General features: G+C 43.9%; 1 protein-coding gene across 5 annotated transcripts in view; it reads left to right on the top strand.

Moving 5' to 3' along the window:
- The window catches only part of AIFM3 (AIF family member 3), a 60,646-nt gene that overhangs the window by 21,162 nt on the left and 23,058 nt on the right, over positions 1-16,426 (top strand). For 2 of the 5 annotated variants that reach the window (XM_081841865.1, XM_081841863.1), the window contains exons 3-11: positions 1,932-2,099; positions 5,668-5,881; positions 7,922-8,031; positions 8,919-9,028; positions 9,781-9,825; positions 10,754-10,850; positions 11,719-11,831; positions 13,499-13,585; positions 15,835-15,926. In XM_081841865.1, the coding sequence (XP_081697991.1) occupies positions 1,932-2,099; positions 5,668-5,881; positions 7,922-8,031; positions 8,919-9,028; positions 9,781-9,825; positions 10,754-10,850; positions 11,719-11,831; positions 13,499-13,585; positions 15,835-15,926 (1,036 nt within the window). The remainder of the gene's footprint in view (positions 1-1,931; positions 2,100-5,667; positions 5,882-7,921; positions 8,032-8,918; positions 9,029-9,780; positions 9,826-10,753; positions 10,851-11,718; positions 11,832-13,498; positions 13,586-15,834; positions 15,927-16,426) is intronic. The other 3 variants (XM_081841866.1, XM_081841867.1, XM_081841864.1) reach the window with 2 other exon arrangements.

Genomic DNA, 16,426 nt, shown 5'->3' with positions numbered 1-16,426 from the left:
ATGTTGTTGAACTACAACTCCCATCACCCCTAGCTAGCAAGGCCAGAGCTCAGGGATGATGGGAGTTGTAGTCCAACAACATCTGGGGACCCACAGGTTGAGAACCACTGGTCCAGAAGTTGCAGCTGGAGCAAAATGTGGCTGCCCAACTGGTCACTGGGGTAGGATAACTCCATCAAAGCTGAATGTTGGAAGATCTGCTTCTTCATGCAGTGCATCGTTAGACTGTGGAACTCCCTCCCACAAGAGGCAATGATGGCTTTAAAAGAGGATGGGATAAATTCCTGAAGGAGAGGGCTTTCATGGCTACTAGGCTTTGCCTCCACTCTCTGAATGCCTGATGCTGGGAATCACAAGTGAAGAGAGTGCTTTGGGGCTTCCCGTTGGATTGGGGCCCCTGCGTTTGGCCCCTGTGATAACTGGCTGTTGGACTGGGGCTCACCTTTCGTTCTCATGCAGAAGCTGGATGCTTTTGATGGTCTTATGTCTTCACCCTTGGTAGATTAAACTTGTATTAAAATTGGCAACGGAACCAAAAAATAAAAGTGCTCTGAGTTGGGGAAATGAGGCAGGCAACGTATTGTTATAGATTTGGGGAAGGGGGACCCCCCAAAAAAAACCCCTAGATATTAATAAATGGTAGGATTTTGATGAATTGGGATATGCATAAAAGTACAAACTGCAGGACTTGTGTCAGACAAGGAATCCCTGGACTGGCTTATGCAAACCAGTCTGGCTGGCCTCGTGAAGATCTCTCTTTTTAAATAATAATAATTTTTATTAGTTTTCAATTACAGTCCGATAATAGCCTCCTTATAACAATGCCAAATTATAATACAATTACTAATAACAATCATTCAAATACCAAACTATATAATTTAGGTGGCCCCGCACATACTAGAATTGATGGTTTTCTTTATTTCTGTGTTCAAAAATCTTCTTAATTTCAGTTACATTCAGGTCAAAAGAATAACCCCTTGTACAACAACTGCAATATTAATAACTTCTATTCATGTTGACACATTAAATGATTTCTAAAACTACAAGTGAGGCACTCAAACTATATCCTTGTTCTTCCTGTGTGTGGAAATTATTCTGTCTGTGATGTGGCAATAATTCCTGTCCTTGTAAAATGTTATGTCTATCTTTTTCCGGCTGCTGCTGTTCTTCATATGCCTTGGGCAGAGCAGTGAAGAGCAAATTTCTTAACTCAACAAAAGGTGTTGATGGGCCATCTGAGAGGACATAGGTACTAACTTTCTGGGGGCCTGGGTGCGGTAGCACCCACAAAAGTCCCCATGAGGGGCCAGGCACCCACAAATTTTGGTGCCAAGGCCATGCACGCTGCATGGCACCCATTCTCATCCAGCTGCCGGGTACCCACAGCTGGGAGCCCAAGCTGACATTCCTTTGGCCTGGAGAGACAGATGTTGCCAAGGCGATAGGGGGCGTTTAAGGTGATGAAAAGGGCGTAGAAGGGGTTCTGGGAAGAAGAACCAGGGAGAGAGGCTGGGGTCCATCTTTTGAGCAGGCTGGCTGCAGAGCTGACTGGGAAAGATGCCTTGGAGAGTTCCTTAGCAGGGTGTTCTGGGAAGAAGAAGGAAGAAGATAGACTGGGATCCATCTTGGGCAGGCTGGCTGAAGGCTGGCTCCTGGCTGCACTGCTATAGGGGACAAGCCCCTCTTGAAAGGACCATGCTGTAAGATCTGGACTCCCTCCATGCAGATTGCAGGTGTAAATAGGTGAATAAACCCTCTGAAGCTGCAACAGTCTCCGCCGTGTCTCAATTCTCCAAAGGAACACAGATCCTGAGGGGCAGGCATCTGACTTTTGTAACAGCATTCTCATTTCAGCAGCGCCTCTGTAACATTCCTGCCCCAGAGGATATGAAACTGCAATCTACTAAAGCTGACCATTTTTAAATCCGCAGGACCGGATAACTCGCGCCCAAATGTTTTAAAAGAATTGGCTGAGGAGCTCTCTGAACCGCTGAGGCTGATTTTAAGTAAATCATGGAATACTGAGGATATTTCAGAGGACTGGAAAAAGGCTGATGTCAGTGTTCCAGTGTTTAAAAAAAGTAAACGAAATGAACTCGGTAACTATAACTCAGCCGCTGTTAACATCAATCCTGGGTGGAAATAATTAATACATTAAAATGAGGATTCACTTAATCAAATAATTACAGGGTCTTAATACCAATAATTAGAGCTGGCAGGTGATTAAAGCCCTCTCCCATTGATTAATAATTTGCGTTTCATCCAATTAATTATTTGATTAAATCTAGATTTTTGCATATCAGCAAAACCTCAGCAGAAGTGCCCGCTTGAGTTCCTGGAGAATTTAATTTAACCACTCATAGTTCAAAGGACTTTCTAGAATTGATATGGCTTTTTATCATCCAGTACCTCAGGACCAGAAAGGCTTTGGAAAAGGTTTGTTTTTAATCAAAATTGCTCATTAAAATTGGCACCATCGTTGAATCAACCCAACGGACTGATCAGCCACTGATTAATATCTCCATCACTGATGATCATGCAAATCAATAAGGTTTTAGTGGGGTGTTTTGCCCCTCCCAAGCAAATTTGATACACGCTTTGAAATTGGAGTACAAACTTGTTTGATGTAAGTTGCTCTTTTAACATAATACACCTCTGTAAAGGGTTTGAAACATCCCATTCAGTTTGGTGAGTTGACAAGGTGGAGAAGTAATGTGAAGTCCATCTAAGGGAAAATATAATTCAGTGCTTTATAATTCTGGATTCATAGAATTGTGGAGTTGGAAGGGACCCTGTGGGTCACCTAGTCCAACCCCCCGCAATGCAGGAATCTTTTGTCCAACATGGGGCTCGAACCCACAACCCAAAGATTAAGAGTCTCATGCTCTACCAACTGAGCTATCCCAGCTATAAATGTCAAGGTTGCTACTTTTTTTTAGAGCATCCATGGAAGCCATTTAAAGCATGGCAGGACAGCCATTGGGGATCCCCAGACCCTGCTGGACTGTAACTCTGTAGCTTGTTAAGGGCACTGTGAGTTGCTAGGAGACTCCTATTCATTTCCCAGTTGCTGGAAATCACGGGAGGGAAGAGTGCTCCTGTGTTCGAATCCTGCCTGCAGGTTCCAACAGGCATCTGGTTGGCCACTATGAGAAGAGAACGCTGGGCCTTTGGCTCTTCTTCAGTTCTTATGCAAAAGCACCTGGACATGGCAGTGAATCATTTCACCTGTTGTGTCTGAATAAGCAAAGGCTTTCTCCGTTCAGTTTTGTGTGTGTGTCCTCTCACCAGTTATGTGTGTGTGTTTCTGCTTGCCAGCATGGTGGAGTGGTTAAGAGCGGTAGTCTCGTAATCTGGGGAACCGGGTTCGCGTCTCCGCTCCTCCACCTGCAGCTGCTGGGTGACCTTGGGCCAGTCACACTTCTTTGAAGTCTCTCAGCCCCACTCACCTCACAGAGTGTTTGTTGTAGGGGAGGAAGGGAAAAGGAGAATGTTAGCTGCTTTGAGACTCCTTAAAGGGAGTGAAAGGCGGGATATCAAATCCAAACTCCTCCTCTTCCTCCTCCTCCTCCTCCTCCTCTTCTTCTTCTTCTTCTTCTTCTTCTTCTTCTTCTTCTTCCTCCCTAGGAGCAAAACATCAAACATCCTCAAAATAGCTTAAACTGCAGAGGATTTTTTTATCTTACAGCAGAATCTCTCTCTCTCTCTCTGCCCTCACACACAAATTCATGTCAGAAAACTGTGCAAGTGTTATTCTGAGATGGAGCCAATATTTGAAATCAGTCCCCCCTTCTGTCTCTTTTCCTCTCCCTCCTCTTCAAGAAGCCTGTTTGTTTATAGGACCGTGATGTCAGGCTCTGGTTTAGTTTAGTTTCCTGCTTGGGGTGTCATCCCCCCCCCCATTTCTCTCTTTTCCAATCATAATTACGGTACTGGCATTTATCCAGCAATCTGCAATTTTTTCCCTGCCCCCCCAACTCCCAAACTTGACAGCATTTCAGTGCAAACTTCTCCTGATAAACACATTTTTGTATGCAGCCTTGGCTGAAAAGATGCACATTTTTGCAAGCTATTTCCCTTAATAATATGATGCATATTTTTGTAGGTTAATTTTCACTTATTTTTAATGCACATTTCCCACTGATACATGTATTAATTGGTTGGTTGCTGGAAACCTCAAGAGGAGAGAGTGCTGTTGTGCTCAGATCCTGCTTGCGGGATTTTTGTTTGGCCCCTGTGAAAACAGGAGGCTGGACTGGACGGGCCGTGGGTCTGATCCAGCAGGCCTGAAACTGGGGAATGTTAAGACACTTTGCAAATTATCAGTTGAAATGGTAATTTTATTGTTTAATTTTTTAAAAAACAAACAAACCCAATACTGCTTAATATTATTTAAAAAATCTCTAAAGTGCTTTACAGGAAAAACAAACAAGCAACAATAATAACAATTAAAACAGCAACGATTTCACTTAATATTTTGAGCTGCTAATCTCTTTCAGAAAGAATTACTGCACTGTTCTGAGTTGAAAAGCTTTTGTGCCCAGGCTAATTCTGAGGAATAATCTTCTCCAATTTATTGGCGCTAACTGATATTGATATGGATAGATACAAAATATAGACTATGATATATAATATGCAGTTGAAAACATTGACATTAGGACCCATGGAGGGGCTGGGGGGGGGAGGTATCGGAATTCAGATAAATCTCTTTATATGGAAATGTATTTGCTTTTGTTATAAATTTATATTTGGAAAATCAAATAAAAACAATTATAAAAAAGATATTGTAACCCCATTTGCACAGGCAGTTAAACTTATTTAGCTGTAGTAATTTGGTATAAAGCTTATGTGACATTAAATGACAAAAAAGGCAAACATTCAATAAGACCACCATATATATATATATATATATATATATACACACACACACACACACACACACCGTATTTTTTGCTCTATAAGACACACTTTTCCCCTCCTAAAAAGTAAGGGGAAATGTGTGTGCGTCTTATGGAGCGAATGCAGGCGGGATGCTCTGCTCAGCGCTCCCTTTAAAGAGCCACGTGGAGTGTGTGTGTGGCTCTTGGAGGGCTTTTCCCCGAGAGCCGCACATGCGCTCCGCCACACACACGCTCCGCAAGCTCTTTAAAGGGAGCGCGGCTCTTGGGGGAGCCTTCCTCCCGCTGCCCTCAAGAGGCTTTGCGCGGCTTTGCAGGACAGCAAGTGGGATGCCTTAGCCGACCGCTTCCGGGCACGGGGAGCCTTCACCCCTTGCCCGGGAGAGGCTGCGTGCGGCTATCCCATAAGCCAGGACAGCAAGAGGTTATCCCAGAAGCCAGATCCCTCTTGCTGTTCTGGCTTCTGGGATTCAGAATATTTTTTTTCTTGTTTTCCTCCTCCAAAAACTAGGTCTGTCTTATGGTCTGGTGCGTCTTATAGAGCAAAAAATACGGTATACTTGGTCCACCCAGCTCCATATTGCCTACGCGGAGTAGCAGCAAATTTCCAGGGTTTCAGGCAAGGAGTCTTTTCCCAAAGACGCCGGGGAATGTGTACCTGGGACTTTCTGCATGCAAAGCAGTTGCTCTACCACTGAGCAGAGCCCAGGGCCGGGAGGGACATTCGACCATGAAGTATAACGGAGAGGGTTTCTCTTTGCTTCTGCAGTTGAAGTGAAAATCGAAGTAGTGCTGCCCGAGAAGGAGAGAGCCAAGGAGGAGATGTCACCCAACGGGAAAGCCAGCCCCATCATCTACAAAGCCAATGGCACTTCTCGCCATTTCCAGCTCGAGGAATACCCGGTCGCCATCAACCCCTACCGGAACCTGAAGGACGTGGTTGAAGCCTCTGTTTGTTATGTGAAGGACCTCGACAATGGACAGTGAGTGTGGAGCAGGAGTCAGCAAAGTTTTTCAGCAGGGGGCCGGTCCACTGTCCCTCAGAACTTGTGGGGGCCGGACTATATATTTTATTGGGGGGATGAACAAATTCCTATGCCCCACAAATAACCCAGAAATGCATTTTGAATAAAAGGACACATTCTACTCATGTAAAAACACGCTGGTTCCCGGACTGTCCGCGGACTGGATTGAGAAGGCGATTGGGCCGGATCCGGCCTCGAGCCTTAGTTTGCCTACCCATGGTGTAGAGCGAGAACATATCTTAGGCATATTGCAACTGTTACCATACCGAGATTTCACTGATGGAAATAGGGAATTCCTATTCAACAACAGCAATAATAATAGTAGTAATACCCTTCAAAATTGCAACCTAGCCAAGATGTGTGGGGTATAAATAATAAAATGATGATGATGATGATGATTAAATCAGGACATTTCCAATATTTTTATTTCTGCGAAATCCTTCAATCCAGTTGTTGTTTGCTTAAATTTTGACCTAGAAAGTCCAGTGGGGGATATATATTTTTTAACTTAGCCAACAGATTCCTGTCCCATGTCACTATCTGCAGTTTGAAACTCCTCTCATCTTCAAAACTGGTTTGCTATGTGATGTGAGGCACTGGTGTTTGATAAGTCCAAACCCCAATGCTTCCCTAGGTATACAGAGCTACACCTGTGTGGGTTTTTGTTCCAGACTTCCTTCAAATATCAATGGTAGGGTTTTTTGTTTTGTTTTGTTTTACCATTTGTCTGTGTTGTCATAATGAAATTACACACACTTTGCCTTTTTTTGTCTTGAATTGTAGCAGAGTTTCTTGTACGCCCCCCTCTTTCCCAGTGCGGGTTAATTCTTTGTATAATTCCTGACACTATTTCTATGAGGTGCATTTATTTTTATTTTCGTGTGTCTTTGCTGGAAGCCACCCAGAGTGACTGGGGCAATCCTGTTGGATGGGTGGGGTATAAATATTATTATTATTATTATTATTATTATTATTATTATTATATCCTACCCATTTGACTGGGTTGCTCCAGCCACTCTGCGCAGCTTCATACACACACACACACACACACACATATAAATCATAATAAAACATTAAACATTAAAAAAACTTCCCTATACAGGGCTGCCTTCAGATGTCATCTAAAGATTGTATAGTTACTTATCTCCTTGGCTTGGGGGTCGCATAACTCCATACCCTCCAACATTTCTTTGATGAAAATAGGGATGTCCTAAGGAAAAGTAGGGCATTTCAGGATCAGTTCAGAAACTGGGACGGCTTTTGCAAATCTGTAAACACTTGGCGGGTCCATGTTATATACCACCTGTCCCTCCTTATTTGCAAGTTAGCACACAATATTTTTATTTAAATCAGCGTCTTCTTTTTCTTTTCCTTCTCTTTGTTTTGGTGAGATCTCCAGCTTAGGTGGTTTACATGCAATTTCTCGCTTGAAGATAGATAAGTATTTATAGTCCCATTCTGCAGATCAGGAGACTGAGGGATCATCCTGTCTTCACATTTCTAGGCACAGGTCTGGGCTTTCTGAGTCTGTGTCCAAGAGCTTTCTTTTTTTGCCCCCGCAAAAACCTGCTCTTTGCCGCTAAATCGGAACAAACAGCAATCCCTGGAAAACCTAAACTGCCATTTGCTCCGATTCAGCGGTAAAGATTGAGTTTTCCTGCAGAAAGCATCAGGCCAAAAGAAAAGAAAAAAGACATTGGACACAGACCAGGAAAGTGTAGACTTGTGCCCAGAAAGTGTGGGGCAAAAGGAAATTGTGGATAAGCTCCGAGACTGAAAGAGAGAAGCCTGAAGCCATCTCAAAAGTTCTGAGGTGAGATTTGAACTGTGGGACTTCCTGGTTCCTGGCTCCATTGCTTAGCCACAGAAGGGCTCCATGTGACTCTCATTCTCAGCATAACATCCTTGACTTTGCTAGGCTCCCTGTTAATCATGCACATGTAAAACTCAGGTTTCCTTTGAGAAAATATTGACGCTGTTTTAATTCTGCCTATCTAGGATGCGAGAGGTGGATCTGGGCTGCGGGAAAGCGCTTCTGGTCAAAGAAAACGGGGAGTTCTATGCCATGGGCCACAAATGTCCTCACTATGGTGCTCCGTTGGTGAAAGGTCAGTTTGCCCTATTATGAAAATGACACGTGTTCATAAAAACAACAACAACCTTTTTATAAAACTGCAGGCTTGGGGAGTCCTTGTGCTTTCTGCGATTCTGTCATGGGAGTGCTGGGAAAGGTTGGAATGTGACTTGGTTGCGGAATGCAGAATCTTGGCTTTCGTTTTTAAAAATAAACATGCAAGTTTCTAGCCCTCAAGATGTGCTTGAAAGTGTTTGGGCAACAGCTGTTGAAGGCTTGGATGGGTGGCTGAAAAGAGTATTGTGAAGGATTGATATCAGTAAGCAGGGAGATGCTGCCACACTAAAATATAGGGTTCTTACAAATGTGGGTGTTCTGTGGCACCACCAACAGTTCCAGTTCCATAGGGCTGGGAATGTCCCCTGCCTGAAACCCTGGAGAGCTGCTGCTGCTGCTGCTGCTGCTGCTGCTGCTGCTGCTGCTAATAATAATAATAATAATAATAATAATAATAATAATAATAAAATTATTTATACCCCGCCCATCTGGCTGGGTTTCCCCAGCCACTCTGTGCGGCTTCCAACAAAACACTAAAATACAATAACCTATTAAACATTAAAAGCTTCCCTAAACAGGGCTGCCTTCAGATGTCTTCTAAAAGTTTGGTAGTTATTTTTGTCTTTGACATCGGGTGGGAGGACGTTCCACAGGGCGGGTGCCACCACCGAGAAGGCCCTCTGCCTGGTTCCCTGTAACTTGGCTTCTCGCAGAGAGGGAACCGCCAGAAGGCCCTCGGCGCTGGACCTCAGTGTCCGGGCAGAACATCAGTGTAGACAACACTGAAGAAGATGGACCAATGACAGCTTCCTATGTTCCCATGTAGACTCATTTCGACTTGTGTTCCTCACCTCCTTCCTGCAGGGGTTTTGTCCAAAGGACGCATACGCTGTCCCTGGCACGGGGCTTGCTTTAACATCGGCACAGGTGACATTGAAGACTATCCAGGCCTGGACAGCTTGCCGAAATTTCAGGTAAGACCTCCAGGGTTAAGCCACCGTACTGCTTTGAGAAAGGCACAGCAGCATAATCACAATCTCCAGCATCTGCCCAGGGTTTGGGATGCCCAGAGGGCAAGATGCCTTCGTTGAGGTCCCTTTGACCCAGAAAGGGTAGAAGGATTCTTTACTGGTTAGTCTGGTCTGTGCAAACTTGAGTTTGGTGTTCAAGGTGCCACAGTAGAGATCATTCTGTCAGCAACTCAAGTGTTAACTCTGTTAGTGTTGAAGTCAGTTAGCCAAGAGGGAGAGAGGGATGGATATGTTGTCTGGCTTAGCAACCAGGCAGAGTGGCATGATGTTCCTTGAGGTAACACTCTGATTGGCTAGGTGGCACTGAGGGAGTTTCTCCTCTGTATGTTAAGTTGAATGTCTCTCTGTTACGTAGAAGACCTGAAGTAAGAAAGATAAAAACCGCTCTTTTCATTTCTCTTTAACTTACACACCATTTTGTTCATGTTCTTTCGGGCGCTTTTATATGACAGTTTGCAGGTGTGAATTGCTTTTGGTGGGGGAATGTGTGTGAGGCATTTTGCCAGTCTGTCTGAATATTATTATTATTATTATTATTATTATTATTATTATTATTATACCGCCCTTCATCATAGGATCTCTGGGTGGTTCACAGAAAAAAATACAGGATAAAAACCAATAAATAATCAAAACAAATAAGAAAAACTTTGATTATAAAACCATTTTTAAAAAGAGAAATAAATTTATATTCCTAGGTGAAAATCGAGAAGGAGAAAGTGTACATCAGAGCAAGCAAACAGGTGAGATGACCGTTGAGATCCCTGTAAGGTAAAACCTTACAACATGTTCCTAAGCCTCTTTTGTTGTTGTTTAGTCGTGTCTGACTCTTCGTGACCCCCTGGACCAGAGCACACCAGGCACTCCTTTCTTCCACTGCCTCCCGCAGTTTGGTCAAACTCATGCTGGTAGCTTCAAGAACACTGTCCAACCATCTTGTCCTCTGTCGTCCCCTTCTCCTTGTGCCCTCCATCTTTCCCAACATCAGGGTCTTTTCCAGGGAGTCTTCTCTTCTCATGAGGTGGCCAAAGTATTGGAACCTCAGCTTCACGATCTGTCCTTCCAGTGAGCACTCAGGGCTGGTTTCCTTCAGAATGGAGAGGTTTGATCTTCTTGCAGTCCATGGGACTCTCAAGAGTCTCCTCCAGCACCATAATTCAAAAGCATCAATTCTTTGGCGATCAGCGTACTTTATGGTCCAGCTCTCACTTCCATACATCACTACTGGGAAAACCATAGCTTTAACTATACGGATCTTTGTCGGCAAGGTGATGTGTCTGCTTTTAAAGATGCTGTCTAGTTTTGTCATTGCTTTTCTCCCAAGAAGCAGGCGTCTTTTAATTTCGTGACTGCTCTCACCATCTGCAGTGATCATGGTGGACCAAGTAAAGCCTCTTTACTCAGAAGTAAATCCCACTGAGTCCAATGGAACTTGCTGCTAAGTAAGAACAAATGGGTTGTGCCAGTACAGAGCGCTGCCCAAAGCCAAAACTTTCTCAGGTTTGCTTTTCCTGACCAAAAACAATGTGTGTGTGAGTTGGCAGAGGAGTCGCAGAACTGTAGATTTGGAAGGGACCTTGTGGGTCATCTGGTCCAACCCCCTGCAATGGGGGGAATCACAGAAGTGTGAAAGGTTTTCGCTGACACCGTCTTCTTAATGGCCCCCTCCAGGCTCTTCAGACACAGAGGAGGACCAAGGTGATGGCCAAATGCATCTCCCTCAGCAACTACAACATCAGCAGCACAAATGTACTCATCATTGGGGCAGGTACCGTGAGCCAAAGTTGGGCTCCAAAAGCAGCCTGGGGTGGGATGGGGGGCAGGTGTTGGGTAAGGGGTGGCTTCACTGAAGAGTTGGCACCCCTTCAGGTCAGTTGCTGTACTGCAGGGAGGTTGGACCTTTTCCAGCTCGAGGGCCACATTGGCTACTGGGAAACATTCCAAGGGCCAGAGGTCAGTGGTGTGCGGGGCCAGAGGCAAAACTGGGTGGAGCATTAGATGTGAATTTTGCCATTATTGTTGCTGCTGTTGTTATCATTATTTTATCTTATATACCATTCACGTTGCAAAATGGTTTGCAACTATACATTTAACCCATAATTAAAACACCAGGCGATCCTCGTTTTGTACGGGGGGAACGTTCTGGACCCCCACACATGTCAATGGGGCCTGCATATTACCCCGCTCCACCCCACATTCTGGCATTTTAGTGATATTTTAGGGGTGTTTTAGCCATGTTTTGGGGTCACTTCCGGGTTCAGAGCCATACACACATGTGTGATCGCGCATCAGTCGGACGCGCATCCATTGGCCGTTGCCTGTACACAATATTATCAAGGCATTCTAAATCAAAATATACAATTTATTATTTTATGTTGTGGTTGGAGTGTCAGGCTTGGACCTGGGAGACCAGGGTTCGAATGCCGCCACTCAACTAATGAAACTCACTGGGTGTGACCAGGAACTAGTCACTGCCTAATCAACCTCACAGGGTTGTTGTGAGGAATAAAAATGAGGAGGGGAGAACGACATACAACACCTTGCTCTCTTTGGAGAAAAATGGTGGCAATAATAATAATAATAATAATAATAATAATAATAATAATAATACACGAACAAATACACTTCTTTCACAGGCCCCGCAGGACTGGTGTGTGCAGAGACGTTACGGCAAGAAGGCTTCTCGGATAGGATTGTGATGTGCACGATGGACAGGAACTTGCCCTATGACAGACCCAAATTAAGTAAGGTTGGTATTCTCCAGTTCATTTTCCTTGTATCCTAAACTTGGTGGAGGGCAAATCCTAATCAAGGGAGAGCTAACTTGGTGCCATCTAGAAATTGCCAGACTACAAATCCCATCAGCCAGCGTGGCCGATGGTCAGGGATGATGGGAGTTGTAGTCCATCAATATCTGGAAATCCCCACATCGGCTACCACTGGCATAAGCTCTTGTAAACTACAGTCCTCTCCAGCAGATGCACTAAGTGTTATCTTGAGTTACCAGACTATAATAAGATGATATCGAATTATAAAGAGGTGAAGGAAGAAGTGGGACATTTGTCCTGTGATTTGCAGGCACGGGTCTGAGAGCTTCTTCTTTCGTCCTGCTGTTTTTCCTGGGAAAACTCTCTTGTTTACTGCTGAATCGGAACAAACACGAACCGGGTTTTCTGCAGATGGACGTTTGTTCTGATTCAGGACTAAACAGCAGAGATTCAGCTATGCAGCTGCAAATAAAACATTTTAAGTGGGTTTTAAGTACAGTGGTACCTCGGGTTAAGAACTTAATTCGTTCTGGAGGTGCGTTCTTAATCTGAAACTGTTCTTCTTCAAATTCTTCTTGAATTTGATGATAAGTGAGATTAAAGAAAACATAATTTTTTTGGAGAATTGCTAGATTATATTTAAATGAGTGGATATAAGATCGTAAACAAGTTGATAATTTGCTTGGAAAAACCTTTTAACGATGTAAATGGGAGTGGGAGACGTGAGGGAGTCCAAAGAAGTGATGAAATCACGTTATGATATAAGTAAGGTTGTTTATTATTTGTGCATTTGTATTCAAAAACTTTAATAAATATTTATATATATATATATAAAAAAATAAGAACTTAATTCGTTCTGGAGGTGCGTTCTTAATCTGAAACTGTTCTTAACCTGAGGTACCACTTTAGCTAATGGGGCCTACTGCTGCTGCTGCACTGCCGCGGCGCGATTTCTGTTCTCCTCCTGAAGCAAAGTTCTTAACCCAAGGTACTATTTCTGGGTTAGCGGAGTCTGTAACCTGAAACGTCTGTAACCTGAAGTGTCTGTAACCCGAGCTACCACTGCACATTATACAAATGGGGCACTAGATGGTGCTGGTGAGCTTATGGCAAATTCATATATATGCATCTAGATTCCACCCAGGTTTTCCTGGGGAAAGCAGTGAGACAAAATAAAAACCCGTGTCTTGAACTCAGGCACTCTTCCAACTTCCTCCCTCAGCTCTGGTAAGGAGGAAGTTGGGGCAAGGATGCTCTCAGTGGTGGAATTTGGGCTCTCAGATTTCAGCGATGCCCTGTGCGGTGCTAAAATTTGGTGCTCCCACCTCTTGCGCTCCATCTCACAGCATTGTTGTGGATCCCAGTTCAGCCAAACTAGTTGCATCTATCTGCTCTCAGTTCTTTTTGAGGCTCAGATGAATACCATTGGATCTGACTGTTGAAATTTGTATGTTCACATGTTCTTTCTTTCAGTCTCTTGAGGGGTGGGCTATGGGGGTGGGCTGATCTGGTGCGGGGGGCAGGGAGGGAGAGAAGTGATCAGAGGGGGTGGGCAGTCATTCAAATATCCAAAAGTGCCCTCTGGGTCAAAAAATAATAACCAGCACCCCCTGCTTTTGCTAAGGACAAAAATGGGTTTTCTTTTCAGTCGATGGATTCTCACCCTGATCAGATTGCCTTGCGACCGAAGGAATTCTTTCGTACATATGACATCGAGGTCCTGACAGAAATGCAGGTGTGTGTGTGTCTGTGTACAAGGGGTGGAAGTTTTTTTTTTTTATAAAGATATTTATTAAAATTTTCAAGAGAAAAAAAAATCCAGAAAAAAAGAAAAAGAAAAAACAGAATTAAAAACACTCAACGTTTACAATCCTTATTTTCAATAACCTATTTCCACGACTTCCCCTCGCCTCCCCTTCTTGTATTCCATTTCCAAATGTTTGTTCAACAAGTTCTTATCCCCAATTTTTAACCTTAATTCATTATTATATTTAATTCATTTTATATGTGAAATTTTTAACTTATATACATCAGTCTTTATACTTAAAACCTTTTTCTAAGGTCGACCCAATTTCCCTTCCATGAATTCCCCATTTTTATGCTAGTAACAAAACAAAAATAAAAAGAATCAGAATATATTTATACACCCTTTGGATTCCCAAACCCCACCCTCCCTTTCCCGGTTTCGATCCCCAAACCAATGTCCATCAGTCCATCTGCTATCAGCCTGGAGACCTCACGTCCGAGGCTCTTAAATCTCTCTCAATTCCTCTCTGCCGGTTTTTTTGATAGTCCTTTGTACTAAACACCAAGTCTCGGAGGAGCTCTATCCCAATAATGTCCATATTTCTTCCAGCCAGACCTCCATATTTAAAAGTGGAGCTCAGATCTTGTTTCTTAATCCTTTTAAGTCCAAATGTCCCAAAAGCTCCAACTTCCACCTTGATCAAATTTATAATCCATAGATCTTCAGATCTCCACAAAAGGAGATCTTTCCATTCCTCATTCTTCAATTCAAACCAAATTTTCGTCATCCAGTCCTTATTTTCCTTTGTATCCATCTTGACAGGCCTCTGGCTCTCCTTTGCCATCTGCAGCATTACAGCCCCTCCTTCCTGCTCCTCCTGATCAGCATATATCTCTTTCTCCACTTCCTCAAATTTCTCAGATTTCTTTTCTTGTTCAGCTGCCTGGACTTTTTGAGTCAAGTCCTTATCCAACTCAGTAAGTTTATTTACTGTTGACTTCAAAGTTGTGACACTTGTAGCCAAAACATCACTTTGCTCTTGCAACTTTCCCAAGAGAAAAAAAGCCTTGTCCAGTTCAGCTTGTATTTTTCCACCTGTAGCCATTCTTGTAATGTCCCTGAACCCCCTCTAGAGGGATTCTGGTTATTTAGTATTCCTTCCACTTCCAGCCCAAAAGTCAAGTTAACTTGTTTCAATTCTTCTTTGTTTTCATCAATTTATAACTATATTGTAACGCATATAACCAGCAAAGACAACAGAAACAAAGTTCTCTATTTTTTTCCAACTTTGACAGCTATTTTGACAGCTGTCAAAATCTTCTATGTCTCCTCAACAGGCTCCTCTCGCGGATCACTCCCGGGTCCCGGGGGGGTGGCACTTCAGCTCTCAAAATTAACTCATATCCTCCAGCAAGATTACTTATACTATCGAATTGTGCAATTAATAACTTTATCCCATAAAAAGGAGATGTTCTCTCGACCTTAGTTATTTAGTCCTTGCTTCAAATTGTTTACAAGGCGGGGATACGGACTTCCTCTTTGCGCCTTCCCTGATCGTGCCGAATTCAAACAAAAATTTTTCTTTTATAAGTCCGATTTCCGTATTACTCACGGGCTTTTACTTTTGGTCCAAATGTTCAAAGGAAGAAGTCAGCGCTCTCCGTCCATGGCATGCGGCTTCACTCAGTAGGAGTAGCAGTCGACTCTCAGCACCACGCCTCTCCCTGTCCCCCGTTCCAAAGCCTTTAAAAAGGCTCCTTCTCGGGTCGGAGAGGGCGCAAATGGTGCCCGCCGAGTCACCAGGTCCACAGGCTTCAGCGCCTGTGGTTTCTGAAGGTTCCCGCGTCGCCGCCGTGGCAGGACCCGTCTCCTATTGAGCCGATTCCCTCCAGAGCTCGGAGGGAATCCGCCATTAGACGATGGCGCTAACCCGGAAGTCAAGGGGTGGAAGTTTTGTATCAGTGATATTCTATACTCCCAGTTTGAATTCTCAATTTCGTCGGGAGCTGCCTCATACCGTGTAAAACCATTGCTTCCATCTAGTTCAGTGTTGTTTACACTGGCCGGCAGCAACCCTTCCTGGGTTTTTCAGGCGGAGGACTCTCCCAACCCTAACCCTAGAGATGCTGGTGGGAATTGAACCCAGGACCTCCTGCAAAAGTTCGGTCCTTAGCTTATTACGCTTTCGGATGTTCCTTAAGATGTTCCGTTGAATGACCCTTTAGAAATTGTTTCAGGTGGTGGCTGTGGACGTCAAGAACAAGACAGCTGTATTCAAGGACGGGTTTAAAATGGAGTATAACAAACTGCTACTTGCCACTGGGAGCACGTAAGTGACGAGCAGGACATTTTTGGGCACCCAAAGTTTTGACCTTAAGAGAAAGGTCATGGATGGTTATTAATTTATTATGTATTATTTGCTTCATTTATATACCACCTTTATCTCCCAAGGCCTCAAGGTGGTGTATATAGTTCTCCTCCCCACATTCCATCCTCACAGCAACCCTGTGAGGTAATAATAATCATAATAATAATTTATTATTTATACCCCACCCATCTGGCTGGGTTTCCCCAGCCACTCTGGGTGGCTACAAACAAAATATTAAAACACAATAAAACATCAAAGATTAAAAACTTCCCGATACAGGACTGCCTTCAGATGTCATCTAAAGGTCAGATAGTTGTTTATTTCCTTGACATCTGATGGGAGGGCGTTCCGCAGGGCGGGTGCCACTACCAAGAAGGCCTGGTTCCCTGTAACCTCACTTCTTGCTGTGAGGGAACCGCCAGAAGACCCTCATAGGAGGACCTCAGTGTCTGGGGCTGAAT

Source organism: Podarcis erhardii (assembly GCF_964252035.2).
Source record: "Podarcis erhardii genome assembly, chromosome: 15".
Lineage (NCBI taxonomy): Eukaryota > Metazoa > Chordata > Lepidosauria > Squamata > Lacertidae > Podarcis > Podarcis erhardii.
This window is presented reverse-complemented; position numbering and strand designations above follow the sequence as displayed.